Raw genomic sequence first — 26,264 nt, forward strand, 5'->3', positions numbered from 1 at the left:
CTCGAGAATCCAGAGGCGATCAACAGAAGGTGTTTGCTTTAACAAGAGCATACAGTCTCATACAGAGAATACAGTCTCAGTGATTGTCCTGCGGGAGAGATGCCCTTCGCACATAGGCCTAACAGTTGTATAATATATCTGTTTCTATCAGTTGTCACAGGCTGCTTCTATCAGTTGTCACAGGTGGCTTTTCAGAGTGATGGTTCATCTTATTATAAGTTAGGGCAGTGCCTTCTGTCCAATACAGTTGATTCAGCTGTCTGGTGCCGATTTACACCTTATTGGGGCCACTTTCTGTGGGCCACGGTCATCCCTCCCTGTCCACTCTTCAAAGACTGTTCATTACAAACTTTAGTTTTAATATCCTTTGTTCAAGTCCTAATGTATATGCCTGTCATATGGTCCCTCAATTCCTAGTCCTTACGCACTAGGCTACCTTAGCACCCTAGTCTGGTGACCTTAGTCTGCCTTGCCGCTACTCGGTGACAGCCAAGGCCCAGCTTCTGATTTGCACACTCAGGGCCTACTCTGCCAGTCTTGAATCATCCATCATTGAGATACACAGAGTGCATAAGCTATAGTTTATTTCTAAGGCATGTGAAGACTACTTAAACCTTCTAAATTCACCACTGTAGCCTAAAGGCAGCTGCAAATAAATCGCTACACTCAGTCAAGCACAGCTATCTACGATGCAATAGTGAATGATGTCTACTGTGGAATAGTTTTATTTTCTAGGCTATGCAGCCAATTTTGAGATTTATGACTGTGAACACGTCATTAAAAGAATATGGGGAACAAGTCTGTCAGAACAACTGGCTGCTGATATCAGTGAGGAGTGAAAGCGGTGAGAGCGACAGTGTGCAGTGGAGCTCTTATGGAAATACCCCAAAATGCCCAATGCCAACATGGTGCCCTGGGCTCAATGCTGACAGGACTTTTAGGGGGCTGGAATTACGAGGCCAAAAACAACCTGGCGAAGAACTGTGAGCTCGGAACTAAAAATGCCTACCTAACTTGGGACAAGGTACAACATGCTGCACAGGACAGGACCAGATGGAAGTAGAGAGTCACAGCCTTATGTTCCTCATCCAACCAAAAGGATTAAAAGTAAGTTGAGTAAGCAATAACAATCCAACTGCAGACCGTGTCCTTTTGTTAGTGTGACCATATCTAGGCTACCTAGCAACCTGCTTTGGTGTCCTTGTGGACATATCAGGGTTTGTCGTTTGCCAGATTTTGAGAAAGCTGTCCTGTGATGTGTCATGCTAGGTTCAACACTGACCTGAGAATTAACTAGGCTAAGGGCTTCAAAATTCACAAAACTCATCTCCAATGATATATTTCAACTAAACAATGAATTTTAAATTCAACTGAGTCATTATTAAACACTGACTTTATTTTCTGCAAATGCCATCATTTTGCTTACAAAGACTTCACACGCCACTCGCCCATTGTATGCCAATGGGTGGGAGGTGCAAACAAATGTGGGTGGGAGGTGTAAACAAAATGCTTCAACAATGGATGACTATGGAGAAAATGTCCGTATGTGTGTCTCAAATAATTAACTTTTTAATTAACACTCCACAATGGCGGCACTGCTACATCCAATAAAGTGATGTCAGACCACATGCCCCACAGCAGGGAAAGTGGGCTGGGGGGTGAGCGAGTTCCTGAGCATGCGCGGTCAATTTGTTTCGTTGGGGAAACGAGGACGTCAGAGTTCAACGCAGATAATGACGGGAGCCTTGCCTAAACATTTGCATACTCCCCCTACATATACCGGGTGACTACCCGCAGCTTTACATTGATTCCTGAGAAGCAAGGAGTCATCATCGTGAGAACTGTGACAGACGTATTACACAAACACGTCTCCATATTGTGAGCATCAGGAACGTGAAAAAAAGTTTTGACCGCAGCACCTCGCGGTGTCTGCGGTCCCCTCATACCAAATGCGTTTGAAGAACATTAAAACAAACACATTCTAAAAAACAAACAAGTTTGCTCCTGCAAAAACCATGGCCGACCAGGCCGGCCGGCACTGGGTAAGGCTGCGTTTTGTTGGGCAGGGTGAGCCTCCTACCCGAGACTCTGTTGGTCGCCGCTTATTTAGCACGACCTGGATTGAGGTAAGCGAGGTTTTCTCGTTTATCGAGCTTCCCTCCAGAAAAGACTTTGAACTAAGCTTTCACACAGATCGCTCTCTGCGGAAATTCTTGGGTTTGTTTGCAGATAGAGCAGACAGTGATTGGAAAGACTTTGAGGCACACTCCTCCGTCCCAGCTGACACCCTGTCCATTATTGTCAAGTTCTGGACCGCAAGGGTCGCTGACCATGACGTGGAGCACTACCTCCGCCGGTACTGTACCATCCTGCGGCCGGTGGAGAAACTTTTGGACAACCTTGGGCTGTGGTTTGGGGTGCGGCGCTACCGAGTCAAACTTAACCGTGACGGCGAGGGGCGGCTCACATCCCTGCCAAATTCCATCTCCCTCGGCCCATACAATGGCAAGATCACTCACCCGGGGCAGACCCAGCGGTGCTACATCTGTCAGTCAATTTCCCACCAAGCTAAAGATTGTCACGTGGTCAAGTGCTGGCGCTGTGGACAAGTCGGCCACAAGGGGAAGCAGTGTGACAACACCGAGGCCTGCACCCTGTGCCTAGGTGAAGGCCACAGCTATTTCACCTGCCCATCCTCATATAGTAACCGGGCCAGAGCAACAGGTGGGCAGCGCCCAGCTCCACCAACCTCAACATCTGAACAGGAGGTTTCATTACCAGCACCCACGACAAGTACAGCGGCAGAGCCAGAGACCTACCAGCATCCTCAGAGCCAGCAGCACAAGGCACCACCGGCAGCAGAGAGAGCAGCACCGCAGAACCCCCTACCCCCAGTGACTTCATCGGCTGCACCGGCAGAGACGGAGGATCCAGCTGTGGCACCAACACCATCGGCAGCAGCTCCAGAGACGGCAGCATCCACCGAAACGGCGGCGACGGCGGTGACAACGGCGACGAAGGTGGCACCAGCGACGGAGGCGGCATCGGCGAGGGAGGCGGCACTGTCGACGGCGTCAACAGCGGCGGAGGGCGGTACAGACGTGACGACAACCTCACCAGCGACACCACCAACAGCTGAGTCTGACTCTGAGTCAGACACATCAACCCAGCTCCCGGAAGACAACAGTGGCGTCGGGACGTGGGCATCACAGGACATCAGCCAGAACAGCTTGACCAGTTACCAGGTGGCAAGCATGGTACCCGACTCAGCCAGCCTGCGCGTCGATCTGGACGAAGCCCTAGCCATGCTGTGCGGGCGGACGGAAGGCGAGGAAGGCGCCTCTCTACAGGTGACACCAGAAAACTTCCCCAATCTAGTGGGCAAGAGAGGGAGATTGTCCCCTGAGGACACTAGAACCCAGGAAAGAAAGAGAACGAGAAATAAGAAAGACAAGAAGAAGAACAAAAATCATGAATGATGTGTAGACTTGCCTTTTATCTAGCTGCAACTATATACCTCATGAGCCTAAACATTGCTACCATCAATCTCAGAGGTATTTTATCGGCAAAGCCGAGGAGAGAGAAGCTAGCGGTCCTAAAAAACATCAAAGCCGATGTCATCTTTGTACAAGAGCTATGGCTAAAAACAACAGACGATGTTAGAGATGTAAAAGCACGTTGGTTGAATGGACACTCTGAATTCACCATCGGCACTGATAGAACAGATGGTATAGGAATCTTCTTTAACACAAAAGACGTTGAGATAATAAAGAAACGAGAGCTCATACCTGGTCGCCTTCTAGTCTTGGATTGTATCATGAAAAAGCAAAAACTCAGGTTGATCAATGTCTATACAAGTCAGAAGGACAAGGAAAAAGTACAACTATTTGATAGGGTCAAAGAGGTTTTGTGTGGACAACATGATATAATTCTGGCAGGAGATTTCAATACCACTACTGAAATCAACGACCGTATCCCAGCGAGACCTTTCAAGCCTAGCCGAGCTAGCAGAACACTTCAAACCACATGTGAAATGTTCAAAATGAAAGATGTTTTTAGAGTTCTCCACCCAAATGCAACCGGTTTCACTCGTTTTGAAGCTAGGTACAAAACGAGGATAGACAGGGTTTATGTATCCGACAAGTTTAATGTACAAACGTATGGAACAGAGGCCTGGGTCAGCTCTGACCATTTGGCTGTACGGACCACGGTCAGCCTCCCAAGAGCAGGCCCCCGGCAGAACAGCTGGAAATTAAATGTGCACTGTCTGAAAAACACAGATGTGTTACAAAGTGTGAGAAATGAAATTAGAAGAGTGAAAGAATTAAGAGTTCTCACCGGCTCGGCTGTAGAGCTATGGGAGGAGATGAAGAGAAGCCTTAAAAGGCACCTTATACTTCAATGTAAACTTTTAAATGGAAATCGAAATAAGGAGTATAATGATTTAATGAAAACATATATAGATATTAAATGTATAAGGAAATGCCTTTTGACCGAGCATGATGAAAAGAAGCTTGAAGATGTTGAGACAAAGCTTGCAGTTTTTAATAATGAATATGCAAGTACAGTGAAAGTGCATGCAGGAGTAGAAGCAGATGACCCTTCAAACATTAATACGATCATACATAAATATAAGGAAAGAGTAGACCATAAATGTATCAAAGTACTTAGAAACAGAGATGGCAATATCGTTCATGATGATAAAGAAATCAGTCAAGTGATCATGGACAACTTCGAGGAAGTGTATGGGAATGTTAATGACAGCTCACAGGGTCCCGAGGATTTCCTATCGAAGGCCTCGCTGGCAGGTGTCTGTGAAACTGCAGGGCTGCTGGGTCCCATAACCAGAGAGGAGATCATGTCTGCCATCTTACTTCTGAGCAGAGGTAAATCACCAGGTCCTGACGGCCTCCCAAGTGAGTTCTACCAGGCTTTCTCCGGGGAGCTCGTAGAATTGTTGGCTTTTACCTTCAATGAAGGTATTGCTACAAACCACATGCACAGTAGTTTTTACCAGGGCATTATTTCTCTGATCTTTAAAAAGGGTGATGAAAGTGATTTTAATAACTGGAGACAGATTACCTTAACGAACATAGATTATAAAATCTTTGCTAAGATAATAATGTTAAGAATAAGTAGTGTCCTAGAACGAATCATAGAGGAGGAACAGACATGTGCAATAAAAGGTCGCGTCATGTGGGACAACCTGAGTAAAATCAGAGAAATGATAATGGCAGACAGGCCTACAGATCAGGGCTTCTTCATTGTCGGGTTTGATCAGAAGAGAGCTTTTGACCTCATAAACCGGGAGTATGTATGGTGTGTCTTAAAAAAATATGGGTTCCCCGAAGTATTTATTGATATGATTAGACTATTGTATGCGAAGTCGCAGGTGGCCGTCAAGGTTAATGGGAGTCTTACTGATTTTATTGAGCTAAAGAAAGGACTGAAACAAGGGTGTCCTCTGAGCGCAGCGCTCTATGTTATAGCCATCAGCCCACTACTCAACAGAATAAAGAATGATAAAAGAATCAGAGGAGTTAAACCGCATAGGACAAGAGAGAGGGTGGCTGCCTATGCCGACGACGTGACTGTCTTTATAAAAAATCAGAAGGAACTCGACATAGTGAGAGAACACTTTCATGAGTATGAGCAGGCTTCAGGAGCCAAGTTAAATGATAGCAAAACTGAGTGCATCTGGATAGGAGAGGAAAAGAAAAAACCTAACCTGCTCATAGATGTAAAAGAAGAAATGAAAATATTAGGAATTTTATTCAGCAATAAGGATGTCATACACAAAAATTGGCAGAGAAAAGAAGAAGAAATAGAAGAAGAGACTAACAAGTGGAGATTCAGGACAAGTACATACAACTCAAAAATACAGATTGTAAAGACCTTTATTATATCAAAACTACTTTTTTTAGCCAACATACTCCCACCACCTGCAACCACAATGCAAAAGATTAATAAAATGTGTGTTCGTTTTATATGGGGAAGCAACAGGGAAGTGGCAAAGAGAGCCCTGATGTATAAGAGCACGGCACATGGTGGTCTCGGTGCTGTAGATGTTGGCCTGAAGCTGAACATAGCTTATTGTAAAAACATAGCAAAAGGAATACAAAATAAAGCAACATGGATAGGGGAAAAAGACCAGTGGAAACGAACAAGACGTGGACCAACCGTACCTGGCCACAAGGTGTCATATGCAGTCTTCGTAGACAAGTACGCCGGTCTAAATATTGATTGGTGCTCTCAAACTAGCAAAAGCATATATCAACAGATAAGTGACCACCTCTATGGGGGGATGGTATTGTATAAAGATTTAACAGAAGACCAAAGTAAACAATTAATCAAATATTTAAACTGTGATGATATATCTGGAGTCATGCGTGACACTATGTGGCTGACGGTAAACGGCAAACTACCCGTCAGAGAGGTGCTGAACTACCTCCCCTCAGTCAGGACAGTGGAGTGCCCAATGCCAACCTGTAAAGAAATAGAAACAATAGAACATCTTATAATAGAATGTGATAGAGCCAAATATGTATGGAAAAAAATGCATGATATAGGAGTCAAAGTGCCTTGTGAATGGAAAATGGTGTATGCCAATTTTGACAGCACCGACAACCATAAACTGTTTTATTTATGTATCTGTATCACTGTTTTTAAACTATGGAAAACCCGGTGCAAAATGTCTATTGATGGCACCTTCATTGGCTCATGTATGGTTTTCAAACAGATCAAAACCGAACTCAAAAGGAGAAGGACCATTGATCTAAACAGGACACACCCGAGACTTAACTGGGCCACAATTGATCTAACCTGACTTGAATTGTTTATTGTTTTGTAATATTGTATTGAATTGTAGGCCTGTTATTCAACTGGCTATTGCACAATGGCACTTTGAATTTTTAATATGATTATTGTTGTTAAACTGTCAAGTATTGTATTTTTTGTAATGTACTAAAATTATCAATAAAGCTCTTAAAAACGTCCTGAGAAGCAACGACATCTAGAAAAATGCCCGAACCGGCTGCTAAGTCATAATAACTTTATTTATTTGAGCTTCAGGAACGAAAAAAATAAGATTGACCGCAGCACCTTGCGGTGTCTGCGGTCCCCCCCCCATTTCTCACGTTTAGAGAAACGCCAAACAAAAGACGGTGTTTTGTTTAAAAAAAAAAAAAAAAAAAAAAAAAATGTTGCCCGACCAATCCGGACGGCACTGGGTCAGGTTACGCTATACCGGGAAGGGAGAGCCTCCCACCCGAGACACTGTTGGCCAACGTCTATTTAGTACTACCTGGATCGAGGTGAGCGAAGTTTATTCCTTCATAGAGCTACCCTCCAGGAGAGACTTTGAGCTCAGCTTCCACACTGACCGCTCTTTGCGGAAATTCCTCGGCCTATTCGCAGATAGAGCAGACGGCGAATGGAAGGATTTTGAGTCGCACTCCTCCGTCCCAGCTGACATATTATCCATTATTGTCAAGTTCTGGACCGCGAGGGTCGCTGACCATGACGTGGAGCACTACCTCCGCCGGTACTGTACCATCCTGCGGCCGGTGGAGAAACTTTTGGACAACCTTGGGTTGTGGTTTGGTGTGCGGCGATACCGAGTCAAACTTAACCGTGACGGCGAGGGGCGGCTCGCGTCCCTGCCAAATTCCATTTCCCTCGGCCCATATAACGGCAAGATTACTTACCCGGGACAGATTCAGCGGTGCTACATATGCCAATCTAATTCCCACCAAGTAAAGGACTGCGTTTTGGTCAGGTGTTGGCGCTGTGGAATAGTCGGACACAAAGGGAAGCAGTGCACCAACACCGAGACCTGCACCCTGTGTCAAGGCGAAGGCCATAGCTACTTCACCTGCCCGTCTTCATATAGTAATCGGGCGAGAGCAGCAGGAGGCGCCGCAGCAGCAGAGAACCAGCAGCGACCAGCAGCAGCAGCAGCAGCAGAGAGAGGGCGACAGTCGGCCCCGGCGTTTTCACCAACACCTGAGGGCAGACAACGCACAGAGAGCACGACGGCAGAACCAGGAGCCCGCAAGCGCATACCGAGCCATCAGCGTGCGGCGAGGGCGGCAGCGGAGAAGGGCCCAGCCACAACACCGCAGAAGAACCACCAGCCCCCAGCGGAGACAACAGCAGCACAAGCGGAGGCGACGGATCCAGGAACATCAGTGGCGGCGGCGACAGCGGTTCCAGAGGCGACGGATCCAGGAACATCAGCGGCGACGATAGCGGTTCCAGAGGCGGTGGAGACAGCGGCGGAGATGGCAGCGGCTCCAGAGGCGGCGGAGGCCACGGCGGCATCTGATCCAGATGCGGCAGTGGCGACGACAGCGGCGACGGCAGATCCAGCAGAGGCGGCGGCGGAGACAGCGGCGGCAGAAGGAGCAGACGAAATGACACCATCCTCATCAGCGACGCCATCAGCAGCAGAGTCTGACCCCGATTTCATAGTGGTCAACAGCGACGACGTGATGTGGCTATCACAGGAAACCAGCCAACCAGTACAGGGAACCATCCAGGACAGCTTTCCCAGCCACCCGGTGCCATGCATGGTGTCTGACACAGCCAGCCTACGCGCCGAGTTGGATGACGCCGTGGCTCAACTGTGCGGCCCAGCAGAGGAAGCCGGTGGGCTATGTAGTAAGGAAGGAGCTACACAAGGCAGCCTTCCTAGCTATCAAGTGAACCCCGATGACAACAGCCTCGATGATTCCTGTGGAGTAAACAGCAGCAGTGAAAGAGAGGGGGGTGAGTCCACACCTTTCCTGAATGTTACGTCAGATAATTTCCCAGTATTGGGTAAGAGGGAGAGAACGTCTCCAGGGACCAAAACGAAGGGTAAAAAGCCCAGAAAGAATAGAGATCCCAAGAAGAAGCCATTTCATTTATCATGAACTCGTGGCAAGTCACAGGGCCTCTCTTCTTAATGATGGCTATTAATATAGCAACATTAAATGTAAGAGGAATAAACTCCGTTAAGAATAGAGAAGAAAAGCTGAATGTTTTAAAGAACAGTAGTGCTGAAATTATTTTCACTCAAGAACTACATTCGAATTCTGTGGAAGATATTCAAAAAGTCAAAGACTTATGGACTCATGGCTGTGTAGAAATGTCTATTGGGAGTGACAAAGCTGATGGAGTCGGTATATTTTTCAACACTAAGAATATAGCAATACTACGAAAACGTGAATTAATACCAGGCCGTCTGTTAATATTGGATTGTGTTGTACGAAAGCAGAAACTGCGCCTAATTAATGTGTACACATCCCAGAGCCGCAGTGATAAGATCAGACTTTTTCACAAACTAAAAGAGGTCTTATGTGGTGGATACAATATAGTCTTAGCGGGGGATTTTAATACAGTTACAGACATTAAAGATCGCATACCAACAACGCCTTTTAATCTACCACGTACAAGCAAGATTCTGAAAGAGACATGCGATATGTTCAAAATGAGAGATGCTTTCAGGGAGATTTATCCAGATGAGGCGGGCTTCTCACGTTTTGATCAAAGAATCAAGACACGCATAGATAGGATATATGTCTCTGATAAGATAAATGTTCAGTCCTATAGAACAGAGGTGTGGGTAAACTCGGACCACTTAGCTGTAAGAGCATCAGTTAGCTTTGATAGTGTCCCCAGTCCAAGACAGAATAGCTGGAAGCTGAACGTGAATTGTCTAAAAGACCCTGTTATATTAAAGAGTGTCAGAAGGGAAATCGAAAGAGTCAAAGACTTACGAATATTTACAAAAACAAGCGTTGAGTTATGGGAGGAGTTGAAGAACAGTCTAAAGAGACACCTAATTTATAAATGTAAATTCTTAAATAAACAACGAAATGAAGAATATAAGGAATTAATGAAACTCTTTGTTGACATTAAATGTAGACCTAAGAGCGTTCCATTGACAGAGCAAGAAGAAAAAGATTTTGAGGAGATTAAGGAAAAGTTAATGAATTTTAATAATGAATATTCAAATACTATTAAAATGCATGCAGGTATAGCTTTTGATGAACCCGCAAATATACACAAAGTAATCAAGATGTACAAGGAAAGGAGCGACTACAAATGCATAGATTCGTTAAGAAATAGTGAAGGTAAAATTGTTGATACGGATCATGATATAAAGAAAGTTATAGTAGATAGTTTTAGCAAAATGTATGGAGCTGATAAGTCTAGTGGGGTGGAAGGTACGGAGGTTTTCCTCTCGGAATTACAGCTGACGCAGGTTGTCGATGGTGCCTCACTAATAAGGGTCATCACACCAGAGGAAGTCAAGCTGGCCATCTCCCTATTAAATCGAGGGAAGTCACCCGGCCCAGACGGACTCCCCACTGAGTTCTATCAATTTTTTAGCAAGGATATTGCTGATCTGTTGTCCTCCGCCTTTAATGAGGGTTTGAATAGTCCGACAGGAATGCATGACAGCTTCTATCAGGGTATAGTATCCATGATCTACAAAAAAGGAGATGAAAAGGATATAAGTAACTGGAGACAGATCACACTTACTAACATCGATTATAAGATCTTGGCAAAAATTATAATGACAAGATTAAGTAAAATACTAGACCACATAATTGAAAAAGAACAAACATGTGCTATTAAAGGCCGAGTTATGTGGGATAACTTAAACATGATCAGGGAAATGATATCGAAGCCTGACGAACCTGGCTTTTTCATAATAGGCTTCGACCAGAAGAAGGCATTTGATTTTATAAACAGAGACTACATGTGGAAGGTTTTATTAAAATATGGCTTTCCCCATGATTTTATAAACATGGTTAAGATGTTATATGCCAGGTCTCAGGTGGCTGTTAAAGTGAATGGAAGTGTGACCGAGTACATCAACATCCAGAAGGGAGCAAGGTTGTCCGCTAAGCGCAGCTCTTTATGTCATTGCAATCAGTCCTCTTATACAGCGAATAAGAAATGATAATAGAATTGAAGGAGTAAACATGAATGGCACAAAGGTCAAAGTAACTGCCTACGCAGATGATGTGACTGTTTTTGTAAAAAATCTGAGAGAGTTGGACATAATAAGAGAGCACTTCTACCTCTATGAAAAAGCTGCTGGCGCACAATTAAACCACACAAAAACTGAGTGTACCTGGATAGGAGATGATAGTGCGAGGCCGCACATAGACCTAGAGGTGAAGGAGGAGGTTAAAATCTTAGGCATATATTTCAGTAATAAGGACTGCGCCCAACGAAATTGGGACAGAAAGGAAAAAGAGATATTGGATGTAACAGATAAATGGGGGGTCAGGGAAATTAGTTATAGTGCACGGATAGGTGTAATAAAGACTTTTGTTTTATCCAAACTGCTTTTTGTTGCAACAATCCTTCCACCACCCAATGCAAGCGTGGTAAGGATAAGCAAAATGTGTGTGAAATTAATCTGGGGAAACAACAGAGAAGTAACAAAAAGGTTTTTAATGTACAAAAGTGTGAAAAATGGAGGACTCGGTGCTGTCGATGTTGGTGCGAAGTTAAATGTAGCCTTCTGCAAAAACATCTCAAAAGGCATATCCCAAAAGGCCACCTGGGTGGGAGAGGTGAATAAGTGGCAAAGGTTAAGGGGTAAACGCAGGGAGTCCCAGCCTTATTATGTACTGGCTTATGGTGATTTTATTCACAAATATAAAGACCTGAATATTAACTGGATCACACAGTCAAATAAGGTGATTCATAACAGTATTACCGAATACCTCTATGGTGGGCCTAATATATTTAAAGACTGCTCACAGGAGCAAAGTGAACGTCTGGCGGAGATCCTGAACTCTGAACACATCTCCGGAGCAGTGAGGGACGTTATGTGGCTCACTGTTAACGGCAGACTGCCTGCGAGAAACGTGGTCAAATGGAGCTGTAATGTAAAGACCACAAGATGTCCGATGCCAACCTGCAACATAGAAAAAGAAACCATTGGGCATCTTCTTATAGATTGTGATAGATCCAAAACAATATGGCAAAAAATGAGCGACATAGGATTAAAGGTAACATGCCATAGAAGCACCTTATATAATAACTTTGACAGCACTGTAGAAGCCCATTTATTATTTTGGATATGTATTTGTATAACTGTTTTTAAAATATGGAAAACACGTTGTAAAATGACAACGGACAATATTTTTATTGATGCTGATGAGGTCTTCAGGAGTGTACGGACTGAACTAAGAAGAAGGAGAACCATGGACCTAAGGAAAGCATCTCCAGAACTGAACTGGTCACTCCTAAAACTGTGATGAACTTAAATGCTGACAGGCCAACTGAAGCCTGAGAAGACCTAGTCTATTTCTAGCAGCCTTGATCTTCTAGTAGGCCTTTTCACTTTCTTGTAAATAACCTTTATTTGTCTATCTGCAATATGTGTAAATGTATATATTGTGTCGGCATTGCCAAGTTGTGAATAACCTGTAACATGAAATTTACCTAATAAAATTAAATATACTGCTAAGTCCGCGCCCAAGAAGGGCTCTAAGAAAGCCGTCTCCAAGACCGCTGTCAAAGGCGGCAAGAAGCGCAGAAAGTCGAGGAAGGAGAGCTACGCTATCTACGTGTACAAAGTCCTGAAGCAGGTCCACCCCGACACCGGCATTTCCTCCAAGGCCATGGGGATCATGAATTCCTTTGTGAACGACATCTTCGAGCGCATTGCCGGAGAGTCATCTCGCCTGGCGCACTACAACAAGCGTTCAACCATCACCTCCAGGGAGATCCAGACCGCCGTGCGCCTCCTGCTCCCCGGTGAGCTGGCCAAGCACGCCGTGTCTGAGGGCACCAAGGCAGTGACCAAGTACACCAGCTCCAAGTAAAGAGGCGGCTTTTCACGCTCCATTCTACCCAAAGGCTCTTTTAAGAGCCACCCACATATTCTATAAAATAATGCAATTCCATGGTGCTAGATTTTTGTTTAATCTTCGTATACATTGTGTGCTCGGGATGCGTGCTGTAATTGATCCCCGAATGTGTAATTTGTTGACCATCTCTCTGGGGATCAATGCAGTTCTCTAAGCCTGGGGCATTGCGCGCCTTTTCTTATTCTTCTAAGCCCCCCGGTAACGTTAGAATACACGGATCGCAGGCTTGGTCGACGGCGAGGATATTTACGATTGATAGTTATCCCCGTCGGTAGCCGATCACGAAATATGACCATGTAGACTGATTCTAGACTATTAGTAGCCCATTACGGTGGGTGACAGTTGAGTGGGATTCAACCCTCTTCTACAGGAAAACAATGCCAGCAGTGTTGGGAGGAGCAGCCATTCTTGCATTGCCTCGCAGCCAGACTCGACGCGAAAATAAATATTTCACAATAGAAACTGGACTTCAAAGCCGTCCGGGACGATTTGAGTGGGAGACCTAGGCTAGGCTACTTGCCCTGCGGACTACAACAAGCTACAACAATTCATTGTAACACAATTCAGATCGGAATAACGGCGAAAACGTCTTTTCCTCTTAGAAACTCCGCTAGCTGATGGTCTTTAATTGTTGACGTAATTCGATAGCGGCACTCGGTTGATTTTATTAACGCTACCGCTCGTGAGCTGCAATTGTGTACAGCACTTAGAATATCTTACAAAACTTAATCTGGAGCTTTTAAATAAAATGTATTCGTACATTTACTATTAGCATCCATTGCCCATGACTGAGCATTCGACAGAGACATGGCTTGTAATTGTAGATGTGGGTGGCTCTTAAAAGAGCCGTTGGGTCGGTATGGCACAAATTATCCAGAAAACGCTTATCCGCCGAAGCCGTACAGGGTGCGTCCCTGGCGCTTCAGAGCGTAGACCACATCCATGGCGGTGACGGTCTTTCTCTTGGCGTGCTCGGTGTAGGTCACGGCATCACGGATGACGTTCTCCAGGAACACCTTCAGAACCCCGCGGGTTTCTTCGTAGATCAGGCCAGAAATACGCTTCACGCCACCACCACGAGCCAGACGACGGATAGCAGGCTTGGTGATGCCCTGGATGTTATCACGAAGAACTTTGCGATGGCGTTTGGCGCCTCCCTTGCCGAGTCCTTTTCCTCCCTTACCGCGGCCTGACATTTTTCACACTTCGTCTATAAAGTTGTTAGCTTGACTGCTGAACCACAGAAGTGTGGCGTGTTTATTATGTCGTGAATGCGGATGTGATTGAACACAGTGGGCGCATTTTTCTGCCTGGGTGGAGCCCCACTAGATAGAACCTCCTACCTCAGCCCAAACCTTCAAGCAGCACGTCCTCAACCAGGCCAGGTCCAGCCTGGCCTATGTGCGTGGCTGGCTTGTTTCTGTTAAAGTCCCCAGTTAACCAAAATCAGAGATTTTCTTGAAAACACATTCTATGTGTTAGTGATGCATTGCTGATAACATGTAAAAATGGGATGAACCATGTGTAGTACTGAATTGTGAAGTTAGACCAGTTTTATTTTTTTGACCAGTTTTGATTTCTGGATTTTCTGGGCGGGCTTAAAATGGTACTTGTTGACGTAGAGCAGTGTTCTTAGCATATCCCCGCCCTAACATTATATAAAGCTAGAACGGATTTGAATCTTCGGTTCTCCTGCTCAATCTTGAGTCTAGAATTAGCTAGTTTTAACCAGCAGTCTAGAATTAGCTAGTTTTTCTTAGTTAGCAATGCCTATGCATAAAACTAAACGAAAATGCATCCTTCCTGGATGCCAGCAGGAATGGGATGATAAGGTCTCCTTCTTTCAACTCCCGAGTAAAGCTGAAATGAGAAGCAAATGGTTAGCATTTTTGAAGAGCCATGGTGTTACAGAGGAGTCTGTCACCGCTAGCGCCCGCCTCTGCAGCAAACATTTCACTCCTGAAAGCTTCTGCAATTATAATATGAGGCTTTTGGGTTTCACGGACTCACGACTGGTCCTGGTGAATTCGGCGGAGCCAACCATCTCCCTCCCCGGCCTCCATTCTCCTCCTGTCGCATCAACCTTTGGTGCCGACACCGCTGCCTTGTGTGCTTATAGCTAATTAACGTTATAACGTTAGCTAGGTAACGTAAGCAATAGGAAAATACACTGCTACGTTAATATACAAAATATGTGTCTTGACATTTATGTGGTAATGTCAGCTATGATGAATTATATGTAATCTTAGGAGGAATTATAGCTAACATTAGCTATGTAGTTTGTTGCAGATGGGAGTGTGTATATAACCTTAGTCTAGCTAACATAGCTAGCAGCACCGACCAGGTGACCACCCACCAAATAACGTTACTGATGATATATTGTGACTATAAGCGTTAACTATACAGAAACTGCCTGCCATATTTGTGGCACCTGATGTGCGTATGGGTTCACCGGTAATGGTTACAGTATATTTCTCCAGCGGGAGACCGGGAGGCGGGAGCGAGGGGGATGGTTAGGTAGACCAGCTGCAGCTGGAGAAAGACGCACCCTCTCCCAGTGAAGCGGTGCTTGGCGGCTACTGGCTGAACATTCCAGGGCCGCGTTTCCCAGATGCGCCGAACTTCTCCGCGCTACGACGCTTCTCAAGGTATACCTTGGCGAAGGGACAGGGCCGCGTTTCCCAGAGGCATCGTTAAGGCATCGTAGCGCTACGTGCTTCTTAAGAACGTCGTTAGCTCCACCTCTAGGTGGCGATGCGTTTCCCAGAACCTTCTTAAGCCAAGGTATACCTTGGCTACGAAGGCTCTGGGAAACAGCTCCACCCAAGGTACATCGTAAATCGCCCTTACGATGTACCTTCCGAAGATACATCGTTAGCCTTCCTTGGAGCCGAAGCGCTGTTTCCCAGAGCCTTCTTAGCCAAGGTATACCACAGCCAAGGGATACGTTACGAAGGGCGGTCGGACCCCATCGTTAGTGTACCTTGGCGATGCGCTCCGTTCATCCCGTTATAGTTTTAGCTCGATTCGAGCTAAATTACACTTTTAAAAAGGAGAGTTGCAATACAGCGCACATCTATCTATCCTACCTGCGCGATTCACATCATTAGTGTACACAAAATACAAAGAATTTTACTTGAATCATACTTGAATGATGAACAAAATGTTATGGCGCCTACAGAACACATCATGGAAATGTTGTTTTTAAAACTTTTATTGAGCCAAGCAACATATACGACTATCCATAGCCTAATATAATCCACTTTGTGAACAACAACAACATTTTCTTATGTAAAGGGATAATTTGATGACATGACTTTTCTGCCTGTCTTTATATATTGTCAGACAGATATCCTGGCGAATCGATTAATCCAATGAGGCCAGCTAGATGAATAGTCAAATATCCTCACACACGCTCCAGAATATTGTAGAAAGCCTTCCCAGAACAGTGGAGGCTGTTATAGCTGCACAGGGGGGACCAACTCCATATGATGCCTATTCATTTAGGATGGGATGTCATGAAAGTTGTAATGTGTAGGTGGCCCAATACTGTTGTCCTTATAGTGAACTTTGCTAACAGATTCACAGTATTTAGTGATCTTACAAATGCTGTTTGTTATATTGTGTGCCTTCTCCAAAACCTCTACTGTTGTAATGTGGCAAGAAACAACAAATATACAGGATAAAGGGAACTTTAATACTTTAATATTGGTTGGGAAAAAACATGGGCAGGTTTGTTCTTCAGACCTTTGTCCTGTAACAGGCTGTCTTTTTCCGGGGTGGGGTTGTTAGACCCATGCCCAACCCCCAACCTGGAGGGCCAGTTGTTGCTTTTCGTCTGGCCTCTACCCTGAACCTGCCCGGCATGGTTGAACCTGCTGGGGGGTGACCCCCCACCAATATAGCCTTCATGGTCATGGAGGCACACAAGCCTTCCCACCACGACAAGGTAGCAACACGTAGGAAGGATGAGTGGTGTGGTGAGTGTATGTAGTGTGTGTGCGCAGTGTACTGTAGTGGGTGGGCAGTGTGTGGTAAGTGTATGTAGTGTGTGTGGTGAGTGTGTGCAGTGTGTCTCAGGCATCTGCATCATCTGCAAGGGAGGAAAATTCAATTAGCGACATTGAATGGAATGCATGCAGTGTGGGAATAGACAGAGTATACAAAATATACACTTGGCCTACCTGGAGTTGGCAGAATGATGGGCACTGATATGGAGGGCCACACAAACTGTGCCTCCGCTAGGGCCTGCTGCCTGTTCTGGAGGTCCAGCCTCTCACGCTGGACACCCAGCCTCTGCCTCCCCACCTCCAGGAGCTCCTCGCTGCAGTCGCACCTCGCATCCGTGGTGTTCAGCTGCCTCTCACGGGGGGAGGGGGGGGGGGGGGACGTCATGGGGTGTGTGGGGGGAGAGCGTGTCGACGGGGTGGAGCAGTCTGACTGTGCTGGGGTCTCCTCTCCAGAGGACTGGGAGGCTTGGGGTGATTCAGCTGAGGGCTGGATGTTGGAGGGGCCCTCTCCAGACTCCAAATCAAGGCCACCAGTGATGCCTTGGGAGGCTGTGAGGCCGATGATCGATAGGGCCTTCTCCTCCTCCGGGGTGAGGGAAGGCACGGTGCTCTGCCTCTCGGCGCTCTGCCGCCCCCCGGCTTTTGGCCTGACTGGCGAAGTCCTGCCATTTCTTGCTGACGACTGTCCACTCCCTGGGTGGCCCAGGAGTGGAAGCAGCCATCCGCTCTGCAATGCGGATGTCTGTTAACTACGCATACTGTGTGTGTGTGTGTGTGTGTGTGTGTGTGTGTAGGAACTACAGCGTGGTGAACGTGTTGTGTGGGTGTGTGTGTGTACGCATACAGCCTTCTTCAATGGGCTATATGCACAACTCCAGTAGGCTACTTCCTGAAATTAGACATGCTTCTTTATTTCCCTCTTCTGTTTTAATCTAAAAATGACTGGCCCACATTATCTGAACATGCTGCCTAAGTGAAAGAGGGGGTCATGGAAGGTTTGAAGTTGTGTAGTTTCTAAAAATGATTGTATTCCAATTTAATTCCAGCTCATACATTTTTATAAGGCCTAAAATGATTTATTGAAGCATCACTGGGTTAAGTTAATATTTGTTTAAAAAGTCTAACGGAGCATCTACTAAAAACTGTCCCACATTACCTGAATCCACCCTACACATACAGACAGACAGATGTACACATACAGACATACAGATGTACACCTACAGACAGACGCACACACACACACACACACACACACACACACACACACACACATGAAGACAGATGTGCACTCGACAGACAGATGGTTGCAATGTTAACTAAATCGTCAGCACCACACAGTAGGCTATAACACACAAGAACATCAATATTATTATACAACTAGCCTAATAGCCTACATTTGATTGTTGTTATATGCAAATTAGACATTAGGCCTATATTTGCAATAATAACGTTAGCCTGCTATTCTAAAGCCCAGTTCAGTCCAAACATTAACAACAAGACCGCTAGCAATAAACAATAATAATTCTAACCTTATTGTAGTCTAATCTCGCTTATTGCATGTCGTTTAAACACTGGTTGCAATAGACTAGACTGTGTGTGGTTACTGTTGTTTCCTTATGCTGTGCGTTATTGCTGGTATTCTAAATTGCATATAACGTTAGAGGGGCGGCATAATGCACGCGCCGGGAATAATAAAGACTGTCTTATTCCAGCCAGATTTGTCCTGAAATGCCTGTCCTTAAAATAATTGGGGTATATAACAATTGAAAGTGTTATATCATTGATTAGCTGTTAGCTGCTATGTCAATAAATGAAAAGTAGTCTTGAGCTTCGAGTAACTTTACAGCGCTTAGCTAACTAGCTAGCTACTAGCTACAGTCACTGAGGTCATTTTTAGTCAAATTTTTAATCTTTTGTCACAAATCTGGATGATTACATATATGACAACTAGCAATACATATAGGCTGTAGTGGACTCTAATTCCCAGAATACCTGCGGTGCGGTCCTATTTCCCGGGTCCTAATTCTCAGGTCCTATCTCGGTGGCTGCACGGCTGCAGCTGGATACTATTGCCCTCCTTCCCCTCTTTCCCTCCGTCGTGTTGTTGACCTGCAGTTCTATGTTGCCACCACAAGAGGCAGTGGTCCCAGAACACCAAAACAAAAACACTATGACACCGCACATTATCCAGATCCCTGGTGGTATAGTGGATAAAGTGCCTGACTCCCACGTGGAAGGGCAGGAGTTCAAACCCTGGTGTTGGAGACTTTTTGTCACTGGATGTTATAGAAGCTATGTAAGAATGTGGTTACCTGGTGGTGCTATGTAAGTTATTGAATTCATGTGCAGTAATTTAAAGGGGAACGCTGCTGTCATAGCAAGTTTAGCTCAAATGTCGCTTTGTCCTCAATGAAACGGATCCGTACACACCAACATTTAACCGATCCGTGCAGTAGTAAGCTAGCTCCTTTTTCCTCTGTGTGCGCACCCCCTTTATAATGGAGGTCTATGGGCCTCTGCTTAAAAACTATGATAAACATGCATTTTCAAGGCAGCCAGCTCATCCTTTGGGTACCCGCTGTAGGTCCGCAAGCCTTGTGTTATATTCCGCCTGAGGTCCGCCAACTCGTTCATTGGTTCACGCTGTAGGTCCGCTAGCCTTGTGTTATCTGGGTTTATCCCTTACCTTTGTCCAGAAACAGAAGTTGAACCAATTGCAGCAAAATAGTTAACGTTACAGGAATCATCAGTGTAACTTCTTTAGCCACTGACCACTACCATTAATGTTATATGCTGCTGCTAGTTATTGTGAGGTAACTGGCTATCCCACTCTTATTGTGCTGGATTAGTATTGGAACTGATGTGTCCAGGCGACAAGACCTATCTTCATTTATCAGACATTACTTCATGTCATTTCAATTCACAGCTATTTAAGTGGCATGACTAGCTTCCGTCCTACCCGTCCTTAACAAAAACAAGCCAGCCACGCACATAGGCCAGGCTAGACCTGGCCTGGTTGAGGACGTGCTGCTTGAAGGGTTGGGCTGAGGTAGGAGGTTCTATCTAGTGGGGCTCCACCCAGGCAGAAAAATGCGCCCACTGTGTTCAATCACATCCGCATTCACGACATAATAAACACGCCACACTTCTGGAGTGCAGCAGTCTAACTAACAACTTGATAGACGAAGTGTGAAAAAATGTCAGGCCGCGGTAAGGGAGGAAAAGGACTCGGCAAGGAAGGCGCCAAACGCCATCGCAAGGTTCTTCGTGATAACATCCAGGGCATCACCAAGCCTGCGATCCGTCGTCTGGCTCGTCGTGGTGGCGTGAAGCGTATTTCAGGCCTGATCTACGAAGAAACCCGCGGTGTTCTGAAGGTGTTCCTGGAGAACGTCATCCGTGATGCCGTGACCTACACCGAGCACGCCAAGAGAAAGACCGTCACCGCCATGGATGTGGTCTACGCTCTGAAGCGCCAGGGACGCACCCTGTACGGCTTCGGCGGATAAGCGTTTTCTGGATAATTTGTGGCATACCGACCCAACGGCTCTTTTAAGAGCCACCCACATCTACAGTTAAAAAGCCATGGCCGTGTCCGAATTGCATACTACTTGCTATATAGTAGGCGAGATGCAGCATGCTGCATCAAAACTGTGCATACTGTATTTCGCCTACTATATAGTAGGTACTATATAGTAGGCGAAATCGGCGAAAAAATGGGCGTAAATGTAGCATAGTCCAGAGCATACTGTTCCGGAAGTCGAGAGGTGATACGTCACTGGGCTGTGAGAAAAATAAAAAAAGATGGCGAACGAAGAGATCTCCGGGACCGCAGCGGGAGTTTTCAAATGTAAGTATTGACTTAATTTGTCGATGGAAAAATTATTTTTCCGGACAGATATCTTAGTTATAACGACACAGAGCTACAAATGCAGTTTTGTGTATATAGGTGGGGTAGAAATGACATTTCGAAAAAGAACGTCATGATAGCTAGCTGCTTGCATTGATCTCTGTGGTGGACGTTACGTTAGCTAGCTAGCCCAGCTAACGTTAATAGGCTACTAACGTTACAGGTGTTCAGACGGCTCTTGCTCAAAACGTATTAATGTCATAGCTTAAATGTTATTATAGCTAGAATCAAGACAAACAGAGTAACATTTACTCTGTTTGTCTTGATTCTAGCTATAATAACATTTAAGCTATGACATTAATGTAATATGACCATGATTGCTTAAAAAATGTATAAGAAATGTCGTTGTTGTTTAAACAATTGTCTGTTCATTCCATGATTTAAACGAGGTCAACTGTTCATATATCATATATTAGTATTCATTGTCCCATAATACTTCTGGATGTATTTCAGGGACCAACGACCACACCAGGGACGATGATCCTCTGGAGGACAGCCGCATGGGTGGCCCCCATCGCCTCTTCCAAGACCCCGTACCACTTCCACGAAGCGGCTGTGGCCTCCCCTCCCTCTGTGCTGACCCCAGTTCTGGGGCTCTTTAGGTCCTATGAGGTTAGATAACAGTTTTCTAGTGTCATACAAACTGTGAGTCCCTATAAATATCTTTGCTATCATGTAGCCTGTAGATCAAAATCACCTTGTACATGGCTACAAGGTTCTCTGTGTGCTTTATCCAGGCTGTCTCCGTCGTCCCCTGCAGCCCAGCTTCTAAGATGTAGGTCCTACATAAATCAATATCCAAAGTAAACAGACCGCTGGATTGCTTCTAAACAACAATGCATACATTAGTTAACTTACTCCAAGCCTTTCAGCGTGGTGTTTCTCTTCCCCCTAAACAGGGAAGAGTTGGCCGTCTGACCGGCTGATGTTGAATGGGGGAGAGAGAAGGCAGAGATGAAGGCTGAGTGGAGGGAGGAAAGGGGGTTGTTTAAGGAGAGGGAGGACCGGCTGATGTTGCTTCTAGAAGCCTCAGTCAAAAAAAACGTATCTTGTTCCATTATTGTTTTCGTTATTTTTTATTAAATGTATTTTCTTGAATTAAATTGGTGTTTGTGTGTCATTCCTTGTAATGTATTCCCAGTCAAAGAACAAATGTCACTATACCTAAAACCAGTCATTAGAGTAAAAGAACATTCCTAATGGACATTGTAGTTTGCAATTAGGCATGAAAGACGGAACACACATGTTGGTTCATAATGCTTCATTGGAATTATTCAGAGACGGTTATGAAAGCATCACTGTTTAATGTGTCTGACTAACGACTACTACTTGATAAGGGAGTTACATGTCCAAAGCGCTCTGCGTGTTGTGTTAAGACCTTCCAAGTTACTGTACATGACCTGTAGACATATCAAGACAATGTGTCTGATGTGTAGATATTACACTTTGTTGAAATGTTAATACATCAAGAAGTAACCTTTACATGTATAATGGAAGAAACACAACCATAAACATTTCTTGGATATTTTTATTACACAATGGTCTTCAAATATACTTTTGACTTGTTTATATTTGGTCAGATCATTAGCTTTCCTTGCAAAAGGTACTGACAGGAGAACGCTGATCTGTTGTCTCCCCCCAAAATACTTAAACTGATTACTATGTACAGTGTTACACATACATTTAAATACAAATACATTTAAACAAATGCCTCAAGGCTGCCTATAACCAACTGATCGGTGTTTAAAGCCTCAAGGCTGTCTATAAGGAACAAGGCAAACACACTCATGAACTGATAGACTGACTACTTATGGCAGGATGGGGGTAGTCGTGCTCACCAAGAGCTGCGATCCAGGCAGCTTGTGCTGGTGCTGCCGCTGCGAGACACTTTCTGAGGCCATCTCCAGGGTTGGGATGATCTGCAGCTGCAGGACCATGGCCACCATCAAGGTCTTCAACCTTTAAATGGTTAAATGCAATTAGGCCTACTGTAAGTCGCTTAGCAGACACACAAAAGTGTCTGCTAAATAAATGACTAAGGTAATGCTGGACAAAAGTGTCTGCTAAATTACTGATGTAATGTTACCTCCAAAGACTAGCACCTGTCTGTGAATGACAAGACCATTGTAAAGGGTGAGTACTGAGAAAAGCTCTAAATGCAATGAATTATTATTATTGTTATTGCTATTATTAGCACCTCCATGGTCTTGCCCCATCCTCCTGACCATCACCAAGGTTCCTCTGTGTCGATTTTGACAATCTGAAGTCCCTCCTTGTGTCCGCGCCGTCAAAATAGGTCCTCAGCAGGGACGTGGACGTTGACTTGGTGAGGACCTCTGTCTTCCATGTGAGCCTACAGGGGGAATATTATTAGGGCAAACTTTAACTCATTTGTGCGTATGGCATATACTTGTCTTTACAATATGATAATAGATAGATGTCATTATCTGTAGAGCTAAAATGTAACATTACAAAGCAGGCTTGTAGTGATGAGTAAACCCAGGTAAACTCAGTTTACCCACCTCTTTAAAATGAGTTGAGTTTTATTGTTTTGCTTACCTGCCTCTCAGAATCTATTTACTATAACATCCCTGGTACAAATGTAACAGTATAGCTAGCCCCAAGCCAGCACATGCGGGGCTATCAACTAACCTAGCTAACTAGCGTAGCTAGCAAGCTAACGTTCAATATTTACCTCAACTACAAGCATGTCGAGAAGATCTCATGACGGCTCTTCTCCTTGCAGCGCGAATACGTCTTCTCCTGGCGGCAGCAGCAGCCGCACATCCCATGCCAGGAAAAGGCTACATTTTTGTGGATAATACACAAAATGATCACAGAAAACACCGGATAATTCTACCACAGCTTCGCGGGAGTAAACAGTATCGTATCCCGTCACTTCCGCTGGATGACTCGAGTAGCATGCTGTATTTTCTCGCATACTACACGCGTTTTGTGGAACAGTAGGTACTATATAGTATGCAGTATGCATACTATATAGTGCCTACTATATAGCATGTAGCAGGTAGTATGCAATTCGGACACGGCCCATGTCTCTGTCGAATGCTCAGGTCATGCATAATTGATGCTCATAGTGAATGTACAATACATTTTTTATAAAAGCTCCAGATTAAATATTGAACTGTAAGAAGATATTCTAAGTGATGTACACAATTACAGCGCACGAGCGGTAGCGTTAGAATAAAATCAACCGAGTGCCGCTATTGAACTAGGTGAACAATTAAAGAACGAGTAACCGCTAGCTGAGTTACTAAGCGAAAAAGACGTTTTTGCCGTTAAGTTTGGAATTGTGTTACAATGAATTGTAGCTTGTAGTCCGCATGGCAAGTAGCCTAGCCTAGATCTCCCACTCAAATCGTCCCGGACGGCTTGGAAGTGCTGTTTCTATTGTGAAATATTTGTTGTCGAGTCTGGCTGCGAGGCAATGCAAGAATGGCTGCTCCTCCCAACACTGCTGGCATTGTTTTCCTGTAGAAGAGGGTTGAATCCCACTCAACTGTCACCCACCGTAATGGGCTACTAATAGTCTAGAATCAGTCTACATGGTCATATTTCGTGATCGGCTACCGACGGGGATAACTCACCATCAATCGTAAATATCCTCGCCGTCGACCAAGCCTGCGATCCGTGTATTCTAACGTTACCGGGGGGCTTAGAAGAATAAGAAAAGGCGCGCAATGCCCCAGGATTAGAGACCACTGCATTGATCCCCAGAGATAGTCAACAAATTACCCACTCGGGGATCAATTAATTACAGCACGCATCCCGAGCATACAACGTATACGAACATTAAACATACAAATCTAGTCTCTACCACCATGGAATTGCATTATTTTATAGAATATGTGGGTGGCTCTTAAAAGAGCCTTTGGGTAGATTGGAAACGTGAAAAGCCACCCCTTTACTTGGAGCTGGTGTACTTGGTCACTGCCTTGGTGCCCTCGGACACGGCGTGCTTGGCCAGCTCACCGGGGAGCAGCAGGCGCACGGCGGTCTGGATCTCCCTGGAGGTGATGGTTCTACGCTTGTTGTAGTGCGCCAGGCGAGAGGACTCTCCGGCAATGCGCTCGAAGATATCGTTCACAAAGGAATTCATGATCCCCATGGCCTTGGAGGAAATGCCGGTGTCGGGGTGCACCTGCTTCAGGACTTTGTACACGTAGATAGCGTAGCTCTCCTTCCTCGACTTTCTGCGCTTCTTGCCGCCTTTGACAGCGGTCTTGGAGACGGCTTTCTTAGAGCCCTTCTTGGGCGCGGACTTAGCAGTATATTTAATTTTATTAGGTAAATTTCATGTTACAGGTTATTCACAACTTGGCAATGCCGACACAATATATACATTTACACATATTGCAGATAGACAAATAAAGGTTATTTACAAGAAAGTGAAAAGGCCTACTAGAAGATCAAGGCTGCTAGAAATAGACTAGGTCTTCTCAGGCTTCAGTTGGCCTGTCAGCATTTAAGTTCATCACAGTTTTAGGAGTGACCAGTTCAGTTCTGGAGATGCTTTCCTTAGGTCCATGGTTCTCCTTCTTCTTAGTTCAGTCCGTACACTCCTGAAGACCTCATCAGCATCAATAAAAATATTGTCTGTTGTCATTTTACAACGTGTTTTCCATATTTTAAAAACAGTTATACAAATACATATCCAAAATAATAAATGGGCTTCTACAGTGCTGTCAAAGTTATTATATAAGGTGCTTCTATGGCATGGTACCTTTAATCCTATGTCGCTCATTTTTTGCCATATTGTTTTGGATCTATCACAATCTATAAGAAGATGCCCAATGGTTTATTTTTCTATGTTGCAGGTTGGCATCGGACATCTTGTGGTCTTTACATTACAGCTCCATTTGACCACGTTTCTCGCAGGCAGTCTGCCGTTAATAGTGAGCCACATAACGTCCCTCACTGCTCCGGAGATGTGTTCAGAGTTCAGGATCTCCGCCAGACGTTCACTTTGCTCCTGTGAGCAGTCTTTAAAAATATTAGGCCCACCATAGAGGTATTCGGTAATACTGTTATGAATCACCTTATTTGACTGTGTGATCCAGTTAATATTCAGGTCTTTATATTTGTGAATAAAATCACCATAAGCCAGTACATAATAAGGCTGGGACTCCCTGCGTTTACCCCTTAACCTTTGCCACTTATTCACCTCTCCCACCCAGGTGGCCTTTTGGGATATGCCTTTTGAGATGTTTTTGCAGAAGGCTACATTTAACTTCGCACCAACATCGACAGCACCGAGTCCTCCATTTTTCACACTTTTGTACATTAAAAACCTTTTTGTTACTTCTCTGTTGTTTCCCCAGATTAATTTCACACACATTTTGCTTATCCTTACCACGCTTGCATTGGGTGGTGGAAGGATTGTTGCAACAAAAAGCAGTTTGGATAAAACAAAAGTCTTTATTACACCTATCCGTGCACTATAAC

The 26,264-nt window shown here is 44.9% G+C and overlaps 3 protein-coding genes across 3 annotated transcripts in view; 2 read left to right on the forward strand and 1 right to left on the reverse strand.

Moving 5' to 3' along the window:
* LOC311321918 (histone H3.2) overlaps window positions 1-26,264 on the forward strand; it is a gene marked incomplete at its 3' end in the record, with an annotated part of 169,182 nt that overhangs the window by 127,376 nt on the left and 15,542 nt on the right. The window lies entirely within an intron of this gene.
* Window positions 13,766-14,077, reverse strand: LOC311321914 (histone H4-like; the record flags this gene model as incomplete). Its single annotated transcript, XM_084453928.1, has 1 exon — window positions 13,766-14,077. One exon carries the CDS (start codon window positions 14,075-14,077, stop codon window positions 13,766-13,768), a length of 312 nt encoding a protein of 103 aa, XP_084310054.1.
* Window positions 20,089-20,400, forward strand: LOC311321910 (histone H4-like; the record flags this gene model as incomplete). Its single annotated transcript, XM_084453924.1, has 1 exon — window positions 20,089-20,400. The coding sequence occupies one exon, from the start codon at window positions 20,089-20,091 to the stop codon at window positions 20,398-20,400; it is 312 nt and encodes a 103-aa protein (XP_084310050.1).

Source organism: Borostomias antarcticus, assembly GCF_949987555.1.
Source record: "Borostomias antarcticus genome assembly, chromosome: 19".
In the NCBI taxonomy this organism is placed as follows: domain Eukaryota; kingdom Metazoa; phylum Chordata; class Actinopteri; order Stomiiformes; family Stomiidae; genus Borostomias; species Borostomias antarcticus.